The 27055-nt window shown below is 43.2% G+C and overlaps 1 protein-coding gene across 3 annotated transcripts in view; it reads left to right on the top strand.

Annotated features, from left to right (window-relative positions):
• Positions 1-1888: 1888 nt before the first annotated feature.
• PSEN1 (presenilin 1) overlaps positions 1889-27055 on the top strand; it is a 96765-nt gene continuing 71598 nt past the window's right edge. The window contains exons 1-3 of one of the 3 annotated variants that reach the window (XM_010335244.3): positions 1889-2038; positions 16926-17007; positions 17099-17226. In XM_010335244.3, the coding sequence (XP_010333546.1) occupies positions 17152-17226 (75 nt within the window). In that variant the 5' untranslated portion in view covers positions 1889-2038; positions 16926-17007; positions 17099-17151. Of the gene's footprint in view, positions 2039-2283; positions 2307-16925; positions 17008-17098; positions 17239-27055 lie in introns of those variants that run through there. The other 2 variants (XM_003924504.3, XM_074393028.1) reach the window with 2 other exon arrangements.

The raw sequence follows: 27055 nt of genomic DNA, 5'->3' as shown, positions 1-27055 counted from the left end.
CAAAATGCTGTTATTACAGGTGTGACTTGAAGAATTTTAAAAACATCTTTTTTCGTTCAATGTTCCCCCATAATTTATCTTTCCCCTTGCTAATGGAAAACGTTACTTTGTTCTTAAATATGAAGCTTTTGTGTGTAAAATGTTTTAAAATCTGATGTTTTTGAGCAGGATTGGCAGTGGGTGGTGGGAGGAGGGATTGGAGATTGATTTGATAGGAATGTGAAGGGATAGCTTGGGGGTGGATTTTAAAATAAACTTTAGAAAAATGTAATTTGGCCGAGCACGGTGGCTCATGCCTGTAATCCCAGCACTTTTGGAGGCCGAGGCAGGTGGATCACGAGGTCAAGAGATCGAGACCATCCTGGTCAACATGGTGAAACCCCATCTCTACTAAAAATACAAAAAATTAGCTGGGCATGGTGGCAGTGCCTGTAATCCCAGCTACTCAGGAGGCTGAGGTAGGAGAATTGCCTGAATCCAGGAGGCGGAGGTTGCAGTGAGCCGGGATCGTGCCATTGCACTCCAGCCTGGGTAACAAGAGCAAAACTCTGGCTCAAAAAAAAAAAAAAAAATAATAATAATAATAATAGAAAAATGTAATTTACCCAGATACCATGTACCATTTGTTTTGCTCTTGTTGCAGACGATCTCAGCTAACTGCAACCTCTGCTTCCCGGGTTCTTCAGCCTCAGCCTCTCAAGTAGCTGGGATTACAGGTGTGTGCCATCACACCCGGTTAATTTTGTTATTTTAGCAGAGACGGGGTTTCTCCATGTTGGTCAGGCTGGTCTCAAACTCCTAACCTCAGGTGATCCAACCTGCCTCAGCCTCCCAAAGTGCTGGGATTGCAGGCTTAAGCCAGCACACCCGGCCTCATTTTTTTTTTTTTTTTTTTTTTGGACAATCTCGCTCTGTCACCCAGGCTGGAGTGTAGTGATGCACGATGTCGGCAAACTTCAACCTCCACCTCCTGGGGTCAAGCAATTCTCCTATCTCAGCCTACCCAGTAGCTGGGATTACAGGCACGCACCACCATGCCCGGCTAATTTTTGTATTTTTAGTAGAAAGGGGGTTTCACCATGCTGGCCAGGCTGGTCTCGAACTCCTAATCTCGTGATCCGCCCACCTCTGCCTCCCTAAGTGCTGGGATTACAGGCGTGAGCCCCCGCGCCCAGCCTACTTTTGGTTTTTTGAATACCGGTGTTTGACATTTCTCCATTCACCTTGGTTTAATATGGTAGTATTCGTGTTTTAGTTTTAGCTTTCGGATATATATGTATGAGTGTGGTATGCTGCCTAATGAATTAGATAGATGTTGGTTCTGTCTTTACCAAAACTGGACGAAGAGCTGGCAGATGCAAAAATCAAGTGACCCAGCAAACCAGACACATTTTCTGCTCTCAGCTAGCTTACCACCTAGAAAGACTGGTTGTCAAAGTTGAAGTTCCAGAATCACGGAGGAAGTTTAAAGTGCAGTTTCTCAGGTTCTCACCACCCACCAGAAGTTTTGATTCATTGGTTGGTAGGAGAGAGCAGAAATATTTGCAGTTTTACAGCATCCTCTTGATTGTGATGCAGCTGATTCGCATTTTGAGAAACTGTACAAATAGGTACCCTACAGAAAAGACAGGTGTTAAATTTAAGATGGCCATCGCTTGTATGCCGGGAGAAGCACACGCTGGGCCCAATTTATATAGGGACTTTCATTCTCAGCTCAAGATCCCCGATAACCTAGGCCAGCACCCCGAGCGGATTCCGCCAGGTGGGAAAGGCCAGGTGGAGCGCTGGGTCCTCCCCGCAACCTGGGCTCCTGGCCGGAGGCTCCGCCCCCTTCCTCCTGGCCCCTCCCCTCTCCGTGGGCCGCCAACGACGCCACGGCCGGAAATGACGACACCAGTAAGGGCTTTCGGGCGGGGCCTGGGACAGGCAGCTCCGGGGTCCGCGATTTCACATCGGAAACAAAACAGCGGCTGGTCTGGAAGGAACCTGAACTGCAAGCGGAGGTGGCGGCAGCAGCGGCGGCGGCTAGGAAGCTTGTGTGCGTGATGGGGAGTTGGGAGAGAGAGGAAGGCGCCGTGGATACGGGCGGCCGCGAGCAGGGCCCGGCCCTTTGTCGCCGCCCGGGCCGCGGAGCCGGTGTCCTGACGGATGAGGGGCGGGGCGCGGCCGGGTGGGCCGGGGAACCCCGTGTGGGAATCCGGGAGGGGCGGCCCGTTTCTCGGGCTTCGGGCGCGGCGGGGTGGAGAGAGATTCTGCGGAGCCTTGGTGCGGAAACGCTGTTTGCTGAAAGACGTCTCAGGGCGCAGGTGCCTTGGGCCGGGATTAGCCGTCTGGGCTGGAGTGCAGCCGGAGGAAGAGGAAGCGTCTTGGGCTGGGTCTGCTTGAGCAACTGGTGAAACTCCACACTTCACGCCCCGGGTGTGTCCTTGTCCAGGGACGACGGGCACTCAGGGCGAAGTCCGCACGCCTCTCGTTCGAGGCGGAAAACGGGGTCTGATGCTTTCTCCTTGGTCGGGACTGTCTCCAGGCATGCGTGTCCAGTGCCTCTTGTGTTTGCTGGGGCTTCTCTCTCAGATTCTTCTCACCGTGTGGTCAGCTCTGCTTTAGGCACATTAATCTGTAGTGACGGCTGGGATGGGTGAGAGAATTGAGGTGGCTTTTCCATAACTCAGGTGAGATTGATTAGAGTTCGATCTGCGGTGGTGGCAGAGGCTTAAAAGAAACACGAACGGGACCTGGCAACCAATTGAGGATCAGGGAATAAAGTGTAAAGTTGATTAGAAGGTTTTCAGTTTAGAACATGACAGAGACATTCTCAGAAATAAGGAAGTTAGGAGGAAGGAACTGGTTTAGAGAGGAGGGCGAGAAATGGTTTGGAAGTGTCACTTGGGACGTGCCAGCAGGTGAAAATGCCCTGTGAACAGGACTGGAGCTTAAACACGAATCAATTCCGTAGGTTTCCAGTTGATGTTGGAGCAGTGAAGGAGAAGTCTCACGTTCGGAAGGGGAAGAGGAGGCCAAGGCAGACACTTAGGAACACTTGTAACTAGGGGGTGGAAGAAGAGCAAGGAGCCGGCTGAGGAGAATGAGTGTGGTTGAAGAACCACCACAGTGCAGGGTCACCAGAACGGAGGAAGGGATGGAGGGAAGCTTCAGGAAAAGGTTGGCAGGGATTTTGAGTGTTAGGTTTGCTGTAGCAGAAGGAACCGAAGATTTAGAGCAACACTAGCCAATAGAAATATAATGTGAGGCCGGGCACGGTGGCTCACGCCTGTAATCCCAGCACTTTGGGAGACCGAGGCGGGCGGATCCTTGAGCTCAGGAGTTCGATACCAGCCTGGTCAACATGACGAAACCCGTCTCTACAAAAAATTAACTGGGCGTGGTAGCGTGCGCCTGTAGTCCCAGCTGCTCCCGAGGGAGGCTGAGGCAGGAGAATCGCTTGAACCCAGGAGGAGGAGGTTGCAGCAAGCCAAGATTCGGCCACTGCACTCCAGCCTGGGCAACAGAGTGAGAGACTGTCAGACAAAAAAAATTTTTTTTTTTCTTTTGGAGAAAAGGCATACAGATTTATAGCGTGCACTTTGGGAGAACCACAGGGTGATTATCCCTATTTTAGATTTTGTAATAAACATATTATTTAGAGACAAGAGCCTCACTATGTTGCTCAGGCTGGTCTTAAACTCCTGGACTCAAGTCATCCTCCTGCCTTGGCCTCCCAGAGTGGTGGGATATAGGCACGATCCACCGTGCCCGGCCATAAACACATCTTTAAAGGTGAAAAGGGGCTGGGCGCAGTGGCTCACACTGGTAATCTGCCTGCACTTTGGGAGGCCAAGGCAGGTTGACCATCTGAGGTCAGGAGTTCGAGACCAGCCTGACTAATACGGCGAAAACCCATCTCTGCTAAAAATACAAAAATTAGCCAGGTTTGGTGGTGTGTGCCTGTAGTTCCAGCTACTCAGGAGGCTGAGGCAGGAGAATTGCTTGAACCGGAGAGGTGGAGGTTGCAGTGAGCCTCGAACATGCCACAGCACTCCAGGATGGGTGATTGAGCGAGACTCCATCAGGAAGGGGGGAAAAAGTAAAACAGGTGAAACCAATGTGAATAATTTATTTTAACACAATATACCTAACATTTTTATTTCAACATCTAACCAGTAAGTGTAAAAATTTACTTGTCTTGCCCTCTAGATAGTAAGCTCCTAAAGAAAATAGAAGCAATATCTGATTCAGTAGAATTACCAACCCCATCACAGTTTGTGATTATGTAGAAGAAACCCAGTAAGTGTTGATTGAAAGATATTAATACTCCTGCTTGGGTTAGAGAGTGAGAAAAAAGATACTAGTGTTTGCTTTTCGCAGTGCCTTGTATAGTTCTTAAGTTGATCAAAGCAAAAGACAGACTGCAGACAATGCTAAATATAACCAGTGATTTACAAATTAATTAGGTGCAAATAATCATTTTTTCATTAAAAGTTAGTTGTATTCTATTTCCACAGATAATTTTAGAAAATGATTTCGAGTAATCACTCCTCCCTTATAGAGTTATTGAAATTAAATAACTTATTGGGAAAGATTTTTTATAATTATACAAAGGTATGTAGGATCATATAGTCTCATAACTGTAGTTCTGAAGTCCAAAAACTCACGAAAACCAAAAGGTTTTTCATAACTAATTTGACAACAAAATCTGGCCTAGTTATAGTCTTTATTTATTTTCTTTCTTTCTTTTCTTTTTTTTTTTTTTGAGATGGAGTTTCGCTCTTGTTACCCAGGCTGGAGTGCAATGGCACAATCTCGGCTCACGGCAACCTCCGCCTCCTGGGTTCAGGCAATTCTCCTGCCTCAGCCTCCTGAGCAGCTGGGATTACAGGCACACGCCACCATGCCCAGCTCATTTTTTATATTTTTAGTAGAGACAGGGTTTCACCATGTTGACCAGGATGGTTTCGATCTCTTGACCTTGTGATCCACCCGCCTCAGCCTCCCAAAGTGCTGGGATTACAGGCTTGAGCCACTGCGCCCAGCTATTTTCTTTTTTTTTTAATGTGATTTAAAACTATTCATTTATTTCACTATAGCTTAATAATGTGTTTTGCTTTTCTGCTTCTATGATGTAGGGGCATTATGTAACATCTGGTATTTGCATAGTACCTTTACAAAATCCCAAAAAAATCTGAATTCTAAACACATTTAGTCCTAAGAGTTACAGATAAGGGATTTTGGACTTGCATTCTCAGTCTTTGTTCGTTTTTATTGCATTTTCTGAGCCAACATAACCATTTAAAAACAAGTTGCTATAGTAACTCTACAGACCTCCCCCAAACTCAGCGGCTTAGAGCATGTATTCTCTCTCAAGGTTCTGCTTCAAGGTGTAGGTCTGTGGATCGTTTCGGGCAGTTCTTATTTGTATGTCTTATTCTGGGGCCCAGGCTGAAGGGGCAGTGGCTCTCCATGGTAAACTTTTCTCAAGGCAGCAGCAGAAGTACAAGAAGGCAAGGTCAATTGCACAAGCATAGTTTAAGTGTCTGTTTATGTCACATCTGCTAAGATTACATTGACCAAAGGTAGTCATATGATAATGGCCAAAGACATAGGAGTGGGTAGTAGACTGCAACCACCATGCAGCCAAGCAAACTACAGAGCCAAGCTTGTAACATCACTGAAGAGTGGTATATTCCTCCCTTGGCCAGGCTGGGGGAGGGAGTGAATATTTGCTGAATAATAATCTAATCTACCACAGATGGTTAACAGAGGTGGAGTGGGATGGAAGGAGGAAGAAAAAAAAAAAAATCACCAAATGGGATGTATCACTACCCTTGCTCTTTTTAGCATTTGCCGCGTGTTCCCAAAGCCTTTTATAGGGCTGGAGAAATGATTTGCTCCTAGTCTCTCAAAAACCAGAGGAGGCTTTTGAGGATGTATTCCCAAAGTTTTAAATTAGTTTAAAAACATTTTGAAATTAATTTCAATTATAGGCCGGGCACAGTGGCTCACCCCTGTAATCCCAGCCAAGGCAGGTGAATCACCTGAGGTCAGGAGTTTGGTGATCCAACATGGTGAAGCCGGTCATTACTAAAAATACAAAAATTAGCTGGGCATGGTGGTGGGCATCTGTAATCCTAGCTATTTGGAAGGCTGAGGCAGGAGAATCACTTGAACCTGGGAGGTGGAGGTTGCAGTGAGGCATGATCAGGCCATTGCACTCCAGCCCGGGCTGATCAAAACTGTGTCTCAAAAATGATTTCAATTATAGGTTCAAGTTTAGAGTTTGGTTACATTTACCTTTGAAAAGTTAAGTAGAGGTTTTTCCAGCCCATTCATAAAATCAGAACTGGGCTGCCTGTCAAGGGAGAAGCTTTCCAAATAACACTAAGCCTGATTAAATACTTTTGTAAAATAAAGAATAAATCGTAAGCTCATTTGACACTTGAAAATTTAGCATTGCAATGCAGATGCAGCAGAAAGTACTTGTAGCAGTTTTCTTTTTTTTTTTTCTTTTTTTTTGAGAGGGAGTTTCGCTCTTGTTACCCAGGCTGGAGTGCAATGGCGCGATTTCGGCTCACCGCAACCTCCGCCTCCTGGGTTCAGGCAATTCTCCTGCCTCAGCCTCTGAGTAGCTGGGATTACAGGCACACGCCACCATGCCCAGCTAATTTTTTTGTATTTTTAGTAGAGATGGAGTTTCACCATGTTGACTAGGATGGTCTCGATCTCTTGACCTCGTGATCCACCTGCCTTGGCCTCCCAAAGTGCTGGGATTACAGGCTTGAGCCACCGCGCCCGGCGCTACTTGTAGCAGTTTTCTAAGTGAAAGAGAAACTAGTCGAGTAGCTTAGAGACATTAAAACAAGCCACAAACCCTTTATGCTAGAGCTCATGGTTAAAAGTCTCCTGAAGATGTTTTTCTACAGTACAAATTTTGTTTACATTTATGTCTGAGTGAAAAAAAATTGTATTAATAATTAAGTAACTTCTGTAGGAGTGTGAGGTTTAGTTGTTACACTGGGATGTAGTAAGAGAAAAAAAGTATTAATACTTTTCTGTTGGTAGTTTCTTAAATGAGGTTTTTTTTTGTTTTTTTGTTTTTTGTTTTTTCTCGAAAAAGCAAAACTGTGGAGACAGTAAAAAGATCAGTGTTGGCCAGGGATTGGGGAAAAGGAGAATGAATGTGGAGAGAGCACAGAGGACTTTTAGAACAATGAAAACACTATGTATAATACTATAATGGTGGATACATGTGATGTATCCGTATTTCTTTTTCTTACTTTTTTTGAGATGGAGTCTTTGTGTGTGTGTGTGTGTGTGTTTTTTTTTTTTTTTTTTTAGACATAAGAAGAGAGAATGGGGAGGAAAGGTGGGGCAGAAGGAAAGGAGATTAGATTTTTTATAATAAGAAAAAGAATAAAGAAGAGGAAGAAAGAGAAAGAGGAAGAGGGAGAGAGGATGGGGGTATTGCTTTATTGCCCAGGCTAGAATGCAATCTAAATATGGGTATGCCTATAATTGTCCTTAATAATGGAGAAATAAAAGAAAATGAGGGAAGAGAATAACAAACAAGGAGCCAACCAACATTTCGTTTAAACTTCTAAGTTGATACGATGTGGTACTGAGAAGAGTGTATATTTTGTGTATTTAAAGTGGAGAGTTCTATAAATGTTAATTATGTTTACTTGTTCCAGATCTGAGTTCAAGTCCTGGATATCGTTGTTAATTTTCTGTCTCATTGATCTGTCTAATATTAATGTTGAAGTCTCCCACTATTATTGTTTGGGAGTCTAAGTCTCTTTATTAGTCTTGTATATCTGGGTATTCCTGTATTGGGTGCGTATATATTTAGGATCTTTAGCTCTTCTTGTTGTTGCATTGATCCTTTTATCATTATATAATGTCCTTCTTTGCTTCTTTTGATCTTTGTTGCTTTAACGACTATTTTATCAGAGGCAAAAATTGTAACTTCTGCTTTTTATTTATATATTTTAGCTCTCTGTTTGGTTGGTAAATCTTTCTCCATCCCTTGTTTTGAGTCTTTGTGTATCCTCGAATATGAGATGGGTCTGGATGCAGCATACCGATGGGTTTTAGTTTTTTATTCAAGTTGCCTGTCTGTCTTTGGATTGGGGGATTTAGTCAATTTAAATTTAGAATTAATAATGATATATGTGAGTTTAATACTGCCATTTAATATTAGGTGGCCATTTTGCCCATTAGTTGATGTAAATTCTTCATTATATTGATGCTCTTTTTGGTACTTTTTAGAAAGGCTGATACTGTTTGTTCCTTTCTATATGTAGTGGTTCTTTCAGAAGCTCTTGTAAAGCAGGCCTGGTGGTGATGAAATCTCTGAGTGCTTGCTTGTTCACAAAAAACTTTATTTTTCCTTCACTTATGAAGCTTAGTTTGGCTGGATGTGAAATTCTTGGTTGAAAGTTCTTTTCTTTAAGGATGTTGAATATTGGTCCCCACTCTCTTCTGGCTTGTAGGGTTTCTGCTGAGAGATCTGCTGTAAGTCTAATAGGCTTCCCTTTGTGGGTAACCTAACCTTTCTCTCTGGCTGCCCTTAGTATTTTCTCCTTCATTTCAACCCTGGTGAATCTGACGATTATGTGCCTTGGAGTTGCTCTTCTTGAGGAATATCTCTGTGGTGTTGTTCTCTGTATTACCTGGAGTTGTTTATTATCCTGCCTTACTAGGTTGGGAAAATTTTCCTGAATAATATCCTGAAGCGTATTTTCCAGCTTGGGTTCATTCTCTTCGTCACGTTCAGGTACACCTATCAAGCGTAGATTAGGTCTTTTCACATAGTCCCATATTTCTTGGAGACTTTGCTTGTTCCTTTTTATCCTTTTTTCTCTAATCTTGTCTTCTTGTTTTATTCCATTGAGTTGGTCTTCGACCTCTGATATCCTTTCTTCTGCTTGATCAATTCGGCTGTTAGAACTCGTGCATACTTCACGTAGTTCTTGTATTGTGTTTTTCAGCTCCATCAATTCACTTATATTCCTCTCTAAATTGTGTATTCTTGTTAACATTTCGTCAAACCTTTTTTCAAAGTACTTAGTTTCTTTAGATTGGGTTAGAACAAGTTCTTTTATTTCACAGAAGTTTCTTTCTTTTTTTTTTTTTTTTGAGACGGAGTTTCGCTCTTGTTACCCAGGCTGGAGTGCAATGGCGCACTCTTGGCTCACCGCAACCTCCGCCTCCTGGGTTCAGGCAATTCTTCTGCCTCAGCCTCCTGAGTAGCTGGGATTACAGGCACGTGCCACCATGCCCAGCTAATTTTTTGTATTTTTAGTAGAGACGGGGTTTCACCATGTTGACCAGGATGGTCTCGATCTCTCGACCTCGTGATCCACCCGCCTCGGCCTCCCAAAGTGCTGGGATTACGGGCTTGATCCACTGCGCCCGGCCAGAAGTTTCTTATTATCCACATTTTGAAGCCTGCTTCTGTAATTGGAACACACTCGTTCTCCATCAAGCCTTGTTTCGTTGCTGATGAGGAACTGTGATCCCCTGCTGAGGGAGAGGCATTCTGATCTTGGGTATTCTCAGCCTTTTTTGGCTGTTTTCTTCCCTTCATTGTAGATTTATCCATCTGTAGTCTTTATAATTACTGTCTTTGTAATTGGGTTTCTGAGTGGACGTCCAACTTATTGATTCTCAGCGCCGAAATCTGAGCAACCCACTGTGCCGACTAAATCAGTTGCGTTAAGATTAATGGTGCTTTTCTGACTCTGCACCAAGAATCGACGCTCCGAGGCGCCGGCAAAACTGCCTCGCGGGTCACAAGAGTCGCGCTGGCGACCCGTGGGGCTCCTCTGCTGGGAATCTCCTGGTGCGTGAGCAACAAGAATTCATGTGAAGGTGTGGCGTCCTCTCCTTCTTTGTGCTTTCACTGGGAGCTACAATCCCGAACTGCTAGTGATCAGCCATCTTGGATCTTGGATCCTGTTTTTTTTTGAGATGGAGTCTCTCTCTCTAGCCCGGGCTGGAATGCAGTGACTCTCACTGCAACCTCTGCCTCCCAGGTTCAAGCAGTTCTCTGCTTCAGCCTCCCAAGTAGCTGGGTTTACAGGCCCCCACCACCACACCCAGCTAATTTTTGTATTTTTAGAAGAGTCGGGATTTCACCATGTTGGCCAGGCTGGTCTCAAACTCCTGACCTCATGATCCACTCTCCTGTGCCTCACAAAGTGCTGGGATTACAGGTGTGGGCCACTGTGCCCGGCCATGAGATTTTTAATAAACTTATTTAGAGGTTCTAAACATTGCTCCTGTGATAATTTCTGAAGTGCTGATAGGTAGAAGGTTTTCTGCTTAGACAGACTTCTGTTCAGCACATCTGAGCTTTGAGATTATTTATAGTTCTCTTGGGGCTTTCTTAATTTCTTTGTATGTAATAAATTCTAGTTTCCCATCAGAGAGGATTTCTTTTTCCTTTTGTCTGATTGAGCAAGTGTCTTGAGATTAAGGAAATGGATGTCAGTGAATTCAAGTATTGTGCTTTGTCGGTTTTCAGCAGGTGACCAGAGAGCAAAAACACCAAAGTAGGTTCTGCCTCTACTCCCACCTGCTCCTCAATTCAAGTCCCATGAAAGATCCTCAGTTCACAGTAACTTGTCGTCATCGTTGTTGTTGTTGTTGACAGGGCTGAGAATGTTCACAGCAAAGAATGTTAAAAAGTCTTCCAGTGTCTTTTGCCACCCTGGCTGAACAGTGGGATCATTGACCTTCATGCAGTCGTCAATTGTTTTCAGCTGTTACTGGACCAAAATCAAATCTAGCTTTGCCTGCCCCTTTCTTTGTACCAGTAGAGCTTGTTTGTTCACCAGGCATGACTGAAGATGTAGCCCTGTTGCCTGCCTCTGCTTCCTACTGAGCCCCATGTAAAGAGCAGCTTTCCTGGGGAGGCTCACCTTGTAGCATTGTGATCTTTGGAAGCATCAAGGGAGGCACAAGATTTCTCTGGGTGAACCGGAGAAGACCTGGGCTGGGCATCAGAAGACTTGAATTCTGGAAGTGGCATTTTTGTACCATCGCCCTGTAACTCTGTGTAGGCAAAATCTTTCACCTTTCTTTCCTGAGTTTTTTTTTACATGTCAGTACAGATTCCTTTCCTCATGAGGTTTCTTTAAGACTCAAATGGAAGACTAGATGTGAAAAGAACTTTGAAGATAGTATTAGAAAATGCTAAAGTGTCTGCTATATTATTGATGCTTTTTACAGGATTTGTCTGAGAAAGCTCCAGTATGCCCAGTTTGTATCAGCTTGTATGGTTTCTTGTAATAACTGAACAGATCCTGTTAGCATAGGGTAAAAATGGAAGTTACTTCTGTTAAAATGACCATTGTCTACAGTGGCTCAGGCCTGTAATCCTAACTACTCGGGAGACTGAGGTGATAAAATTGCTTGAGGCCAGGAGTTCAAGGTCAGCCTGGGCCACATAGCAAGGGCCTTTCTCTAAAATAAATAAAAAAGTAGCCAGCCGTGTAGCCCCATCTGTTTGGTAGACTGAGGGGGGAGGATTGATTGAGGCCAGGAGTTGGAGGCTACAGTGAGCTATGATTGCCACTGTACTGCAGCCTGGCAGCCTGGGTGACAGAGTGAGACTTTGTCTCCTAAGAAAAAAAAAGATTTGCATTATAGCTTATCCTTTTTTAAAAAAAACATAAATACTAGGATATTGAGATTATAATTTATACTTAGAGCAGTTTTTGAAGTTTTAAGATCTCATTTACTTCTAAGTAATAGTTTTACTAGTAATCAAAATCCATTCAAAATGTCATAATCCTCATTGCTGTAAACTCCTACAGGGCAGGTATGGAGGTTTTTTATTTTTTGAGACAGAGTCTTGCTCTGTCACCCAGGCTGGAGTGCAGTGGCACAATCTTAGCTCACTGCATCCTTGCAACCTTTGCTTCCCAGGTTTAAGTGATTCTCCTGCCTCAGCCTCCTGAGTAGCTGGGATTACAGGCACACGCCACCAAGCCTGGCTAATTTTTGTGTTTTTAGTAAAGACAAGGTTTCACCACGTTGATCAGGCTGGTCTTGAACTCCTGACCTCGTAATCTGCCTGCCTCAGCCTCCCAAAGTGCTGGGATTACAGGCGTGAGCCACTGCGCCCAGCCCACTTACGGAGTTTTTTTTTGAGACGGAGTTTCGCTCTTGTTACCCAGGCTGGAGTGCAATGGCTGGATCTCAGCTCACTGCAGCCTCCGCCTCCTGGGTTCAGGCAATTCTCTTGCCTCAGCCTCCTGAGTAGCTGGGTTTACAGGCACGTGCCACCATGCCCAGCTAATTTTTTGTATTTTTAGTAGAGACGGGGTTTCACCATGTTGACCAGGATGGTCTCGATCTCTTGACCTTGTGATCCACCCGCCTCAGCCTCCCAAAGTGCAGGTATTACAGGCGTGAGCCACCGCGCCCAGCCACCGAGTTTTATACAGAGGCAATGTAGTGTACCCTGTGAATTCCAACCCCTTGCTTGCCAGATGTGACCTTAAGCAAGTTAACTTCTGTGTGCTACATTGTTTTCATCTGTAAAAGGATAAAATGAACATAGTAGATTAGTTTATTAAATCTTAGTTTAATAGTGTCTATCTCTTAAGTTTTACACATAACTAGACAGTATCTTTCTTGTTTAGTGAATAATCATTTAATATTTCTAAATTTGTATAAGATTATGCTAATCTTGTTTAGTGCATGGTAATAACTTCTGCTCATATTTAACCTGTAAGTGTAATACATTTTATTTACATGCATTTTGTTTTATTTTTTTGAGATGGAGTCTTGCTCTGTTGCCCAGGCTGGAGTGCGGTGGCCTGATCTTGGCTCACTGCAACCTCTGCCTCCCAGGTTCAAGCAATTCTTCTGTGTCAGCCTCCCAAGTAGCTGGGATTACAGGCATGAGCCACCATGCCCAGCTAATTTTTTGTATTTTTTAGTAGAGATAGCGTTTTACCATGTTGGCCTGGCTGGTCTCAAACTCCTGGCCTCAAGTGATCTGTCTGCCTCGGTGTCCCATAAGGCTGAGATTGCAGGCATGAGCCACCATGCCTGGCCTACTTAACTTTTATTTTTGTTTGTGTTTCCTTTTATTTTGCTTATTTCATTTGGCTAAGACTGTCTTGTTTACTTGTTTTATTTCTGAGGGATTATATGAGACTTTAAGGATTTTTTAATAATGGAATATACTTTTATTATATTACTATTATTTTTTGAGACAGGGTTTCACTCTGTCACTCAGGCTGGAGTGTAGTGGTGCAGTCACTGCTCACTGCAGCCTTGACTTCACGGACTCCAGCAATCCTTCCACCTTAGCCTCCTGAGTAGCTGGAACCATGGGCGCACACCACCTATGTCCAGCTCATTTTTTTTTCTTGTCTTTTTTTTTTTTTTTTGAGATGGAGTTTCGCTCTTGTTACCCAGGCTGGAGTGCAATGGCGCGATCTCGGCTCACCACAACCTCCGCCTCCTGAGTTGAGGCAATTCTCCTGCCTCAGCCTCCTGAGTAGCTGGGATTACAGGCATGCGCCACCATGCCCAGCTAATTTTTTGTATTTTTAGTAGAGACGGGGTTTCACCATGTTGACCAGGATGGTCTCGATCTCTTGACCTCATGATCCACCCGCCTCGGCCTCCCAAAGTGCTGGGATTACAGGCTTGAGCCACCACGCCTGGCCTTTTCTTGGTATTTTTAGTAGAGACAGGTTCTCACCATGTTGGCCAGGCTGATCATGAACTCCTGGCCTCAAGTAATCTGCCCTTCTCAGCTCCTACAGTGCTGAGATTACAGGCCTGAGCCATTGTGCCTGGCCTCGTACAGTTTAACTACCTCACTGGAAGTGAACTCGTATGGATACTCAAAAAGTACAGTTTCTGCTGAATACATACTGTTTTTGCATCATATTAAAGCTGAAAAAATTTTAAACTGAACTGTCATAAGGGACCATCTGTATTGTGAAATCTTAATTTTGTCCATATTAAATGACAGGGGCAGCTCACACCTGTAATCTTAGCATTTGGGAGGCTGAGGCAGGTAGATCACTTGAGGTTAGGAGTTTGAGGCCAGCCTGGCCAACATGATGAAACCCTGTCTTAACTAAAAATAGAAAAATTAGCCAGACATCGTGGTACACACCTGTAATCCCAGCTACTCAGGGGACTGAGGCACAAGAATCGCTTGAACCCAGGAGGTGGAGGTCACAATGAGTGAGATTGTGCCACTACACTCCAGCATTGGTGACAGGGCAAGACTCTGTCTCAAAAAAAAAAAAAAAAAGGCCGGGTGCTGTGGCTCACGCCTGTAATTCGAGGACTTTGGGAGGCTGAGATGGGAGGATCACGAGGTCAACAGATCGAGACCATCCTGGTCAACGTGGTGAAACCTTGTCTCTACTAAAAATACAAAAATTAGCTGGGCATGGTGGCACATGCCTGTAGTCCCAGCTACTCGGGAGGCTGGGGCAGGAGAATTGCTTGAACCCAGGAGACAGAAGTTGCGATCATGCCATTGCACTCCAGCCTGGGTAACAAGAGCGAAACTCTGTCTCAAAAAAAAAAAAAAAAAAAAAAGGAATGAAAGTATCAATAACTCTAAATATAGGTTAAATTCCTACAAAAATCTAGTTAAAAAAAAAATTTTTTTTTAATGAAACAGAGTCTCACTCTGTTGCCCAGGCTGAGTAAAGTGGCAAGATCTTGGCTCACTGCAGCCTCTAATTCCCAGACTCACGCAATCCTCCCCATTCAGCCTCCTGAGCAGCTGAGACTATAGATGCATTTCCTCACAACCAGCTAATTATTTATTATTTTTTGGTAGAGATAGTGTCTTGCTGTGTTGCCCAGGCTAGAGACTGATCAGCAACCCTTGGCCTCAAGCACTTTATTTTTTAAACAAATTTACACTATGTCTTCAGTTAATATTAATTTGCATTTTGCTGATCTCATGCTAGCTGACAATAGGCTGAAGGTGAAGGGAGGAGAAAGATAGACATGGTATAAAAAAGCATGTAGGATAAAGTGGAACATCACCTTGGTTAAAAATGTGTAATGATGGCTGGGTGCGGTGGCTCATGCCTGTAATCGTAGCACTCTGGGAGGCCGAGGTGGACGGATCATGAGGTCAGGAGATCTAGACCATCCTGGCCAATATGGTGAACCCCATCTCTACTAAAAATACAAAAATTAGCTGGGCATGGTGGCTCCAGCCTGTAGTCCCAGCTACTCGGGAGGCAGAGGCAGGAGAATCACTTGAACCCAGGAGGTGGAGGTTGCAGTGAGCCAAAATAGCGCCATTGCACTCCAGCTCATGCAACAGTGCGAGACTCCATCTCAAAAAAAAAAAAAAAATGTGTAATGATTTGAATGATACAAATATAGGTAGTTAAGGGTTATTTTGAACTTGATACCTTTACTAGATGAAAAGTTACTTTATGCATTTTTGATGAAAAATCAGAAGAAAAGAAATAAGAATATTTAGAGGAAAGAAGATACTGATGTTAAAAGTGAAAATGAAATGGGACATTGAGAAAATGTTTTTTAAGTAAATGTGTATATGGTAATGTTTTAGATACTGGAAATCAGCATTAGGTATGTACACAGATTTTTCCCTTCTGTATTTGAAGACTTTCTCTGAAAAGGAAAAGTTGAAATCATAAAGAATTGGCTGATAGAAATTAAGATAGGCAGGCAAATGGGAATGTGGCCCCCAGGAGGGTGAACTCTGAAGTCATCCCTGTAAATAAGGCTGTGCCAAGATCAAAGAAGAGGGCTGAGACTGGGAGTCCGGAGTCTGCGATTCTCTCTCTCTCTCTTTTTTTTTAAATTTGAGACGGAGTCTCCCTCTGTTGCCTGGGCTGGAGTGCAGTGGCACAGTCTCGGGTCACCACAACCTCCGACTCCGGGATTCAAGTGATTCTCCTGCCTCAGCCTCTGAGTAGCTGGAATTAATAGGTGTGTGCCACCACGCCTGGCTAATTTTTCTATTTTTAGTAGAGATGGGGCATCACCATGTTAGGCTGGTCTAGAGCTCCTGACCTCAAGTGATCTGCCTGCCTCGGCCTCCCAAAGTGCTGGGATTACAGGTGTGAGCCACTGTGCCCCGGCTGAGTCTGCAGTTCTTGCCAGGTCTACCCAGTTGTGTCATTTTAAGCAAGTCACTGAACTTCTTTGGATTCCCTTTTCCTTTTGTAAAATAAGCATGTTACCTGTTCACACTGCCTTGGGGCATTGTAATAAGGATAAGATGAGATTATAGAATTTTGCAAAATTAAAAATGCTAGACAGATGATTTTACAAAAATATAAAGATTAGGTTGGCCGGGCGCGGTGGCTCAAGCCTGTAATCCCAGCACTTTGGGAGGCCGAGGCGGGTGGATCACGAGGTCAAGAGATCGAGACCATCCTGGTCAACATGGTGAAACCCTGTCTCTACTAAAAATACAAAACATTAGCTGGGCATGGTGGCGTGTGCCTGTAATCCCAGCTACTCAGGAGGCTGAGGCAGGAGAATTGCCTGAACCCAGGAGGCGGAGGTTGCGGTGAGCCGAGATCCGGCCATTGCACTCCAGCCTGGGTAACAAGAGTGAAACTCCATCTCAAAAAAAAAAGATTAGGTTGAATTGGTCAGCACAGAAAAAGGAATGTTGAGGAGGACATTCCTTAAGATTACTCCGATCCCTTTGCTGTAAATATGAAGTCATTAAGTATCTTTGTGGTTGAAAATATTTGGTGTCTCAGGCAGTTCTACTTACTGCTAAAGAGGTCTACCTTGAGCTTATAGTAAATTTGTCAGTTAGTTGAAGGTCATGGCAAATTAATACATTCCTGGTTTACAAATTGGTCTTATAAGTATTTGATTGGTTTAAATGAATTTACTAGGATTTAACAAACAATGGATGACATGGCAAAATCCTATTTCAGACCTAATCTGGGAGACTGCAAGTGACAACAGCCCTTGAGGTCCTTAGACAGCTTGGCCTGGAGGAGAACACATGAAAGAAAGGTTTGTTTCTGCTTAATGTAATCTATGAAAGTGTTTTTTTAAAACAGTATAATTGTAGTGCAGACAGTTCTGTTTTTCTTTCCCATTTCAGAACCTCAAGAGGCTTTGTTGTCTGTGAAAAAGTATTTCTATACGGTTGCTCCAATGACAGAGTTACCTGCACCATTGTCCTATTTCCAGAATGCACAGATGTCCGAGGACAACCACCTGAGCAATACTGTACGTAGCCAGGTACAGTGTCAGTCTCTGAAACTGCCTTTGCCAGACTGGATTCACTTATCATCTCCCTTCCTTCCAAGAAATGCTGAGGGGGCCGAGTAGGCTTTCTCTACTTTACCAAATTTATAATATATTTGTTGAACTTTAGCTGATTGCTGGAGACAGAGGGCTGTTTAACATATAGGTGTTGATACAGTTCCTACCTAACTCACATATCACCACCTCACTTGAAGCCTTGTCCAGATTTCCAAGGTCTATAGCACCTCATAGTTCATGTTGTTTATTATTTTACCTATCTTGCTCTTATTCTTCTATGGGCCGAGTCCATTTTATTTACTGTATTCAGTACCTAACAGTTCCTGTTAGTGCTCAGTAAATATTCATTATGATTGTACAATGCAAGGATAAGTGTAGAAGTTCTGAGTTCAAAGGAGGGAATTGGGAAAGGAGTGTAATCTGTGCTGTTGAACAAAGAGACTCTTCACCAGCTACATACACAAACATTAAATCTGACTACAGCTCTGCTAGCTAATCATTATAAAGTGAGAGCAGAGGCCAGGTGCAGTGGTGCACGCCTGTAATCCCAGCACGTTAGGAGGCCAAGGTGGGTGGATTACCTGAGGTCAAGAGTTTCAGGCTACCCTGGCCAACATGGTGAAACCCTGTCTCTACTAAAAATACAAAAATTATGCAGCCTTGGTGGCGGGTGCCTGTAATCCCAGCTACTCAGGAGACTGAGGCAGGAGACTCACTTGAACCCAGGAGGTGGAGGTTGCAGTGAGCTAAGGTCACGCCATTACACTCCAGCCTGGGTGACGAGCAAAACTTCATCTCAAAGAAAGAAAAAGTGGCCGGGCGCTGTGGCTCACGCCTGTAATCCTAGCACTTTGGGAGGCCGAGGTGGGTGGATCACCTGAGGTCAGGAGTTCAAGACCAGCCTAGCCATCATGGTGAAACCCTACCTTTAAAAAAAAAAGAAAAAGTAAGGAAGGAAGGGAGGGAGGAAAGGAAAGGAAGAAGGGAGGGAAAGAAAAGAAAGTGCCGGGCGTGTTGGTTCACGCCTGTAATCCTAGCACTTTGGGAGGTCGAGGTGGGTGGATCACCTGAGGTCAGGAGTTCAAGACCAGCCTGGCCATCATGGTGAAAGCCCATCTTTAAAAAAAAAGAAGAAAGTAAGAAAGAAAGGGAAAGCAGACTGCATGGATGTCCTATGAGAAGGTTGGAGTATCTGTAGGATTCTTAGAGGTGGAACCAGAATAGAGGAAAACACAAGGCCAACCATAATCTATCCAGTTATACTGGGTGTGGAGTCAGATTTTCCTGTTAGGACCAGAGAGCAGAGCTAGGAACAGTGGTGGAAGCAGAAAGCAGAGCTAGGTGTAGTGGTGGAAGTTACCAGGCAATGAGATCTGGATCAATGAAAAGAACTTTCTCATAGCCTGGCATGGTGATGCATGCCTGTAGTTCCAGCTACTCAGAAGGCTGAGGTAGGAGGATTGCTTGAGTCTGGGAGTTTAAGTCCAGCATGGGCAACAGAGAGAGACTTCGGTTTGTTCTTTGTTTTTTTTTTTTTTCCCACAGTTATGTTACATCTGAAAGACGATGGGCTGCCTTGTAGGCTTGTGTGTACTTTTCACTACAGTCACAAAAGGCTGGAAGGCCACTCTAATCTAATCTGCAGAGGATTAGTCTGTGAATTCAGCAGTTGAACTAGAGCACTGGATGGCCTAGGAGTTCCTTTTACGCTCTGACGACTTAGGATTCTTCCCTTTTCCCATCAGTAAAATTAGATAATTTCAAAATTTTTTCCCAGCTGGAAAGTTTTGATGTGCCCAGAAGCTAGAATGGCCAGTTGTCCCAGTTTGTCTGACACTAGAGGTTCTGGAACACAGGACTTTCAGTTTTAAAACTGGGACAGTCTTGAGCAATAGGACCAAGTCAGTTACCCTACCAGAAGTATAATCAAACTGAAATAATTCTAGATCTGACTAACCAAGTCTTATTCACTTAGTTGACTTTCTTGTTTAACTTCGAGTACTATTACAGTTCTATATTGTTAGTGTTCAAATAGAAGAAAACAGCTAAAGCTTTTCTCATTCCAGAGGTCAAATGTTGCCTTTAGCTTCATTTCTTCAGCTCTAAGCAAATATAGCGATGAGCTGCTATGGCCTGGAAAATAGTTTTGCTTTTGTGGGCTGCTGTGCGTAATCTCATTCATTAAAAGGATTTGAAGTTTGATGACGGAATAATCAGAGAGCTGAAATTGTGTTTGTTTTTTTTAGTCCAAATATTTGTTTCTCATGTTTTTGTTTTGAAATGTTTCAAGCACATACAGAAAGTATGGCACATGATATAATAGGCACCCAGGTACCTATCTCCCAACTTTATTAGACTTTAACATCTTATTTGCTGTTATTTTCAATAAGCTTTTTTTGTGTGTGTGCTTCTGTTGCTTATTGATTCTACACTAAATGAAATCCTAACTTAATGAAACAAGACTTTGCATTTAATTTGAAAAGAGACTAGGTATATGACAAAAAATTTCAAATAAATGCCCCTCCCCCATTTCTTTTTCTCTTTTCTCAGGAAGTTACTATGCTGAATTGGGTATTTATCATACTTACTATAAAAAAATTGAGTGTATATCAGGTTTACTATAATATTTATTTACATAAATTATATCACATGTAATACTATTTTGCATGTTTTAAAACTTTTTAAAAATCATGTTTACTGTAATATTTATGTACATAAATAATACCACATTATATAGTACTATTTTGCATGTTTTAAAACTTTTTTTTTTGTTGAGATGGAGTCTCGCTCTGTTATCAGGCTGGAGTTCAGTGGCACAATCTCAGCTCACTACAACCTTCCGCCTCCTGAGTTGAAGCAATTCTCTTTGCCTCAGCTTCCTGAGTAGCTGGTACACAGGTGCCAGCTGCCACTCCCAGCCAATTTTTGTATTTTTATTAGAGATGGGGTTTCACCATGATGGCCAGGATGATCTTGAATTCTTGACCTTGTGATCTGCTTGCCTTGTCTTCCTGAAGTGCTGGGATTACAGGCATGAGCCACCGCGCACAGCCCTTAAAACTTTATATAGTGTGTGTCTGAAAGTTGAAGAGAATTTCCACATACATGTCAATACATGTTGCAAAAGAGACATTCCTATGTAAAATTTTAGGCATTCCTGTATATGTAGATGTATGTAGCTCTAGCATTTTTCTCTTCTCTTGAGAATATATAGAAATTACTCTGTTTATAAACATTTGGTAGCTTCAAGTTTTTTGCGGTAACTGACAGTGCTGCAGTGACATACTAATTCATTAGTCTTTTTGCACTTCTGTGAGTTTCTCAAAGATAGTTGCTGTGATTGGATATATGGACCTTAGAACCATTTTAAAGATTGCTAGGATTCTTCCAGAATGTTATGCATCAAGAGTGTATTGAAGGCCAGGTGTGGTGGTTCACGCCTGTATTACATCTATCTCAGGAAAAATAAGAGAATAAAAACATGGGTGATCTTGGTGATTTCCTCCTTTCATTTTCTAAATGTTCTATAATACAGTTGTTTAATAATTTAAAAACCTACTTTGAAAAAGTAATCTTGCTCTGTCACCCGGGCTGGAGTACAGTGGTGGAATCTCGACTGTCTGCAACCTTGACCTCCTGGGCTCAAGTGATCCTCCCACCTCAACCTCTCAAGTAGCTGGGACCACAGGCGCATGCCACCACATGCCTTGCTAATTTTTTGTATTTTTGGCAGAAACAGGGTTTCATCTTGTTGCGAGGCTGGTCTCAAGTGATCCCTCTGTCTTGGCCTCCCAAAGTGCTGGGATTACAGGTGTGAGTTACCACACCCAACCTAAAATATTTTTTAATGTGAGGAAAAGTCGCAAAAGAGTAGTATGCCACCTGATGAATATCTGTGAAAAGAGATCAAGCATTCAAGGTTTTCTGTTACGACTGACTAAAGTCATAGAGTTAGAACAGCTGATATAAAAGAAACCAAAAAAGGCTGGGTGTGGTGGCTCATGTCTGTAATCCCAGCACTTGTGGGAGGCTGAGGCAGGTGGATCACTTGAGGTCAGGATTTTGAGACCAGCCTGGCCAACATGGTAAAACGCTCTCTCTACTAAAAAAAAAAAAAAAAAAAAAAGTCACTGGGTGTGATGGCACGCAGCTGTAGTCCCAGCTACTCAGGAGACTGAAACACGAGAATTGCTTGAACCCAGGACTTAGGGATTGCAGATCATGCCAGTGTACCCCAGCCTGGGTGACAGAGTGAGACTCTGTCTCAAAAAGAAAGAAAAATTGAGAGAGAGAAAGAGAGAGAGAGAAACCAGAAAAGTCAGAGATTTTTGAGAGCATTCTTTTTTTTTGAGACAGACTCTTGCCCTGTTGCTCAGGCTGGAGTGCAACGGCGCCATCTTACCTCATTGCAGCCTCCCACCTCCTGGGTTCAAGCGATTCTCCTGCTTCAGCCTCCCAAGTAGCTGGAATTGCAGGTGTCCACCACCACGCCTGGCTAATTTTTTGTATCTTTAGTAGAGGTGGAGTTTCACCACGCTGGCCAGGCTGGTCTCGAACTCCTGACCTTGTTATCTGCCCACCTCCGCGTCCAAAGTGCTGGGATTACAGGTGTGAGCTACTGCACCTGGCCTGAGAACATTCTTATATTCTTACTGGTAATTGGAGTTTATACTATGCCCTGTTGTCAATAAAAGCTTCAGCTATGTTTGTTAATTTCAATTGGAAAAAAAAAATGTTGGCTGGGCATGGTGGCTCACAGCTGTAATCCCAGCACTTTGGGAGGCCAAGTCAGGTGGATCACTTGAGGCAGGAGTTCCAGACCAGCCTGCTCATCATGGTGAAACACTGTCTCTATCAAAAAATACAAAAATTAGCCGGGTGTGGTTGTGCGCCCATATAATTCCAGCTACTTGCAAGGGTGAGGCAAGAGGATCGTTTTCAAGGTTCATCTAGGAGGTCAAAGCTGCAGTTAGCTGAGATCACACCATTGCGCTCCAGCTTAGGTCACAAAGTGAGACCCTGTCTCAAATAAATAAATAAAAATAAACAAAAAGCAAACCTATGAGCTATTTAAAAGACCTTGAAGGGAAACAAAGTAAGAGGCAGATCTTAAGTTAAATCTAATCTGCAGGTCCAGTCAGCCTTTGACAGTGTTCCTGTACTGTTTATAGTAAAGAATTTGTTTTTCTCAGTTGTGTTAAAGTGGAGTAAGGCAAAAAAGAACTTAAAATCTTGCTGGACGAGGTGGCTTATGCCTGTAATGCCAGCACTTCAGGAGGCTGAGGTGGGTGGATTGCTTAAGGTCAGGAGTTTGAGACTGGTCTGACCAACATGGTGAAACCTTGTTTCTACTAAATACAAAAAATTAGCCTAGCATGGTGGCACCTCCCTGTAATCTCAGCTACTTGAGAGGCTGAGGCAGGAGAATCACTTGAACCTGGGAGGCAGAGGTTGCAGTGAGCTGAGATCATGCCATCACACTCCGGCCTGGGCAACAAGAGTGAAACTCCATCTCAAAATAATAAATAAAATAAAATATAATCTCAACGACCTCCAGAGAAACATACTAGCTTTTGCGTGAGTAAAATCTTTTAGGTACAAATCTTAATAATACGTTAAGAAACTTTAGGCTTAAGCCTAACACAGCAGCCCCACAAATGTTCAGTATTATCTCTAATCAGTTAGGTCAGCTGTTTGTGGAAATGACAGACTTTCTTGGCATTATAGGAATGGTTAAACCTCTGACTCCAGGGAATCACAAAGCTTGGTCAAGTGCTGAATGCAATTCTGTGTGTTGTTGGAAACATGTTCCCTATGATTAATAAATGTTTTCAAGTTTTCCACTTAACTTGCTAGTTCTTTGGTTAAACCACTCTTCTAGTTCTGTCCTACAGAGCAGGCATAGAGCCCCACATTTCTAATTGTAGAAATCTAAACAGTATGCATTAAGTCTTTTTTTTTTTTTAAGATGGAGTCTTGCTCTGTTGCCCAGGCTGGTGTGCCGTGGCGTAATCTTGACTCACTGCAAACTCTGCCTCTCGGGTTCAAACGATTCTCCTTCCTCAGCTTTCCAAGTAGCTGGGATTACAGGCATTCGTCGCCATGCCCAGCTAATTTTTGTATTTTTAGTAGAAGTGGAGTTTCACCTTTTTGGCCAGTCTGGTCTTGAACTCCTGACTTTGTTGATCCACCCATCTTGGCCTCTCAAAGTGCAGGGATTACAGGTGTGAGCCACTGCACCTGGCCCATTAAGTCTTAAAAGATTAATACATTTTCTTTTCTTTCTTTTTCTTTTTTGAGACAGTCTTGCTCAGTCGCCCTGGCTGGAGTTCAGTTGTGTGATCTTGGCTCACCGTAGCATCTGCCTCCCAGGTTCAAGTGATTCTCCTGCCTCAGCCTCCTGAGTAGTTGGGATTCCAGGAGTGTGCCACCACACCTGGCTAATTTTTATATTTTAGGTAGAGACCGGGTTTCACCATGTTGGCCAGGCTGGTCTCGAGCTCCTGACCTCAAGTGATCCACCTACCTTGGCCTCCCAAAGAGAGCTACCGTGCCTGCCAATACATTTTCTTATAAATATTAATTATGGAAAACATTTAAGTCAATATTCAGACTCTAAATACATCAGCATAATTGAATACATTATAACCACGTAGGCATGTTAACTGCCTATGCGTATGCATGAGATATTAAGGAAAAAGGGTAGAATATAATGTTTGTAAACACTTGTAACTGTGTATACATGTGTGTATATATTGAAAAACATTAGGATTTTGGGGTGTTGTAAAAATAAATTTCTGGCCAGGTACAGTAGCTCACACCTGTAATCCCAGCATGTTGAAAGGCCAAAGGGGGCAGATCACTTGAGGTCGGGAGTTCGAACCCAGCCTGACCAACGTAGTGCAAACCCCTCTCTACTAAAAATAAAAAAAATTAGCCAGGCATGGTGGCAGGTTCCTGTAATCTTGGCTACTCAGAGGCTGAGGCAGGAGAATCACATTAACCTGGGAGACAAAGGTTGCAGTGAGGCAAGATCGTGCCACTGCACCCCAGCCTGGGGGACAGTGTGAGACTCTGTCTCAAAAAAAAAAAAAAAAAAAAAAAAAAAAGGCTGGGCGTGGTGGCTCACGCCTGTAATCCCAGCACTTTCAGAGCTGAGGTGGGCAGATCATGAGGTCAGGAGTTTGGGACCAGCCTGGCCAACATGGTGAAACCCTGTCTTTACTAAAAAACTACAAAAATTAGCTGGGCATGGTGGCACATGCCTATAATTCTAGCTACTTGGGAGACTGAGGCAGGAGAATTGCTCACGGGAGGCAGAGGTTGCAGTGAGCCAAGATGGCACTGTTGCACTCCAGCCTCGGCAACAAGAGCAAAACTTGGTCTCAAAAAAAAAAAAAATTGTGTTTTCCTTATAAAATTACCTAAGTTCATATTCAGCTACACACAATTATAAACTTAATTGTAGGGCTAGGTGTGGTGGCTTATGCCAGTATATTCCTAGTACTTTGGGAGGCTGAGGCAGGAGGATTACGTGAGGTCAGAAATTTGAGACTAGCCTGGGTAACATAGCGAGATCTCATCTCTAAAAAAGTGAAAATTAGTGGGGTGTGGTAGTGTGCTCGTATGGTCCCAGCTACTTGGGAAGCAGAGGCAGGAGGATTGCTTGAGCCCAGGAAGTCAGGGCTGCAGTGAGCTGTAATCATGCCACTGCACTTCAACCTGCGCAAGAGAGCAAGACCCTGCCTCAAAAAACAAAGTGTGGCAAACACTGTTATGAACAAAGTCAAAAAACAAACCAGGACAAAGGTTTGAAATACATGACAGATATATGGACAAAGGTTTGAAATACATGACAGATATATCCTCATATACATAAAATTCTTATGAAATTAAGAGGAACATGAACAACTCAGTAGCAAAGATTACAAGCAATATTTATGGAATAAGAAATAGAAATGACAATAAATATATGAAAAGCCTAGTTGATCAGCCTTACTGATAGTCAGAAATAGTTTCTTACCTATCAGTAAGTAAAAATTGATATACTGCTACTGAGGTTGTAGGGAAATAGGCTTTCTTTTTTTTTTTTTTTTTTTTTTTTTTTTTTTTTTTTTTTTTTTTTTTGAGACGGAGTTTCGCTCTTGTTGCCCAGGCTGGAGTGCAATGGCGCGATCTCGGCTCACCGCAACCTCTGCCTCCTGGGTTCAGGCAATTCTCCTGCCTCAGCCTCCTGAGTAGCTGGGATTACAGGCACGCGCCACCATGCCCAGCTAATTTTTTGTATTTTTAGTAGAGACGGGGTTTCACCATGTTGACCAGGATGGTCTCGATCTCTCGACCTCGTGATCCACCCGCCTCGGCCTCCCAAAGTGCTGGGATTACAGGCTTGAGCCACCGCGCCCGGCTCGGAAATAGGCTTTCTCATATGCTGTGCTCTTTGAAGTAAAGTTAGTATTTATTTGGAGGCAAGCTGTTAATTGAATCTACAGATACACATGCCTTTTGGAAATAATTTAACAATTAAATCTGACCTAATCTAATCTGACCTAGCATTTTACTTCTAGAGGTTTATCCTATAAAAATATTACAAGGCCAGTGGCGGTGGCTCATGCCTGTAATCCTAGCACTTTGGGAGGCTGAGGCAGGTGGATCACCTGAGGTCAGGAGTTCAAGACCAATCTGGCCAACATGGTGAAACCCCATCTCTACTAAAAATACACAAAAATTAGCCTAGCGTGGCGGCACATGCCTATAATCCCAGCTACTCGGGAGGCAGAGGCAGAAGAATTGCTCGAACCCGGAAGGCGGAGGTTGCAGTGAGCCGAGATTGCACCACTGCACTCCAACCTGGGTGACAGAGCGAGCCTCCGTCTCAAAAAAATATATATATTACAAGAGGAGTGCCAATAATTTTTATTGAAATTTTATTTTTAACAGTGAGAATGTGGAGATAATCTCAGTCTTTATCATTAATTGCTTATGGTTTACCCAGTTAGTAGTATAAAGGTACCAGTTAACAGTAGGGTCTCTTGACTAAACAGTCGGACTTTGAATTTCTGTTCTAGAGCTTCTTAGCACTAGGATCTTTGGCAGTTTATCTGGCCTCACTAAACTTCAATTTCTTTATCTTTTAAATGAAGTTTATAGCAATTAACTTAGAGTTTTATTTAAATTAAGTGAGATAACCTGAATGATTAGTACCCTATCTAGCACATAGTTGTTCAGTAAATATTAACATTTCCTATAAAAATTGCCATATATAAGAGTGAGTTGTATGTCTAGCATAGAATCAAATACATATTATCATTATATATTTTTTTGAGACAGAGTCTCCCTCTGTGTGATCATAGCTCACTGCAGCCTCTAACTCCTGGGCTCAAATGATCCTCCCGTCTCAGTCTTGTGAATAGCTTGGAGTACAGGTGTGCCACCATGCCTGGCTAATTATTTATTTATTTTTAGTGTTTAGTTTTTACTTTTTTTTTGTAGAGCTGGGATTTCGCTATGTTGCCCAGGCCAGTCTTGAACTCCTGGGCTCAAGCGATTCTCCTGCCTTGGCCTCCTGGAGAATACAGAAGACTTTTTAGGCCAGTGAAACTCTTCTGTATGATACTGTAATCATGGAAACCTGTCGTTGTATGTTTATACAAACCCATAGACTGTATAACACCAAAAGTGAACCCTAAGATAAACTATGAACTGTCAGTATAGGTTCATCTGTTGTAACAGTTTACCACATGATGCATGATGTTGACAGAGAGAGAGAGGCTGTGCCTGTTGGAGGGGGTAT

The sequence above is a fragment of the Saimiri boliviensis genome, chromosome 2 (assembly GCF_048565385.1).
Source record: "Saimiri boliviensis isolate mSaiBol1 chromosome 2, mSaiBol1.pri, whole genome shotgun sequence".
NCBI classification, from domain to species: domain Eukaryota; kingdom Metazoa; phylum Chordata; class Mammalia; order Primates; family Cebidae; genus Saimiri; species Saimiri boliviensis.
Note: the sequence above shows the minus strand (reverse complement) of the source record. Positions and strands in the feature narration are given on the sequence as shown.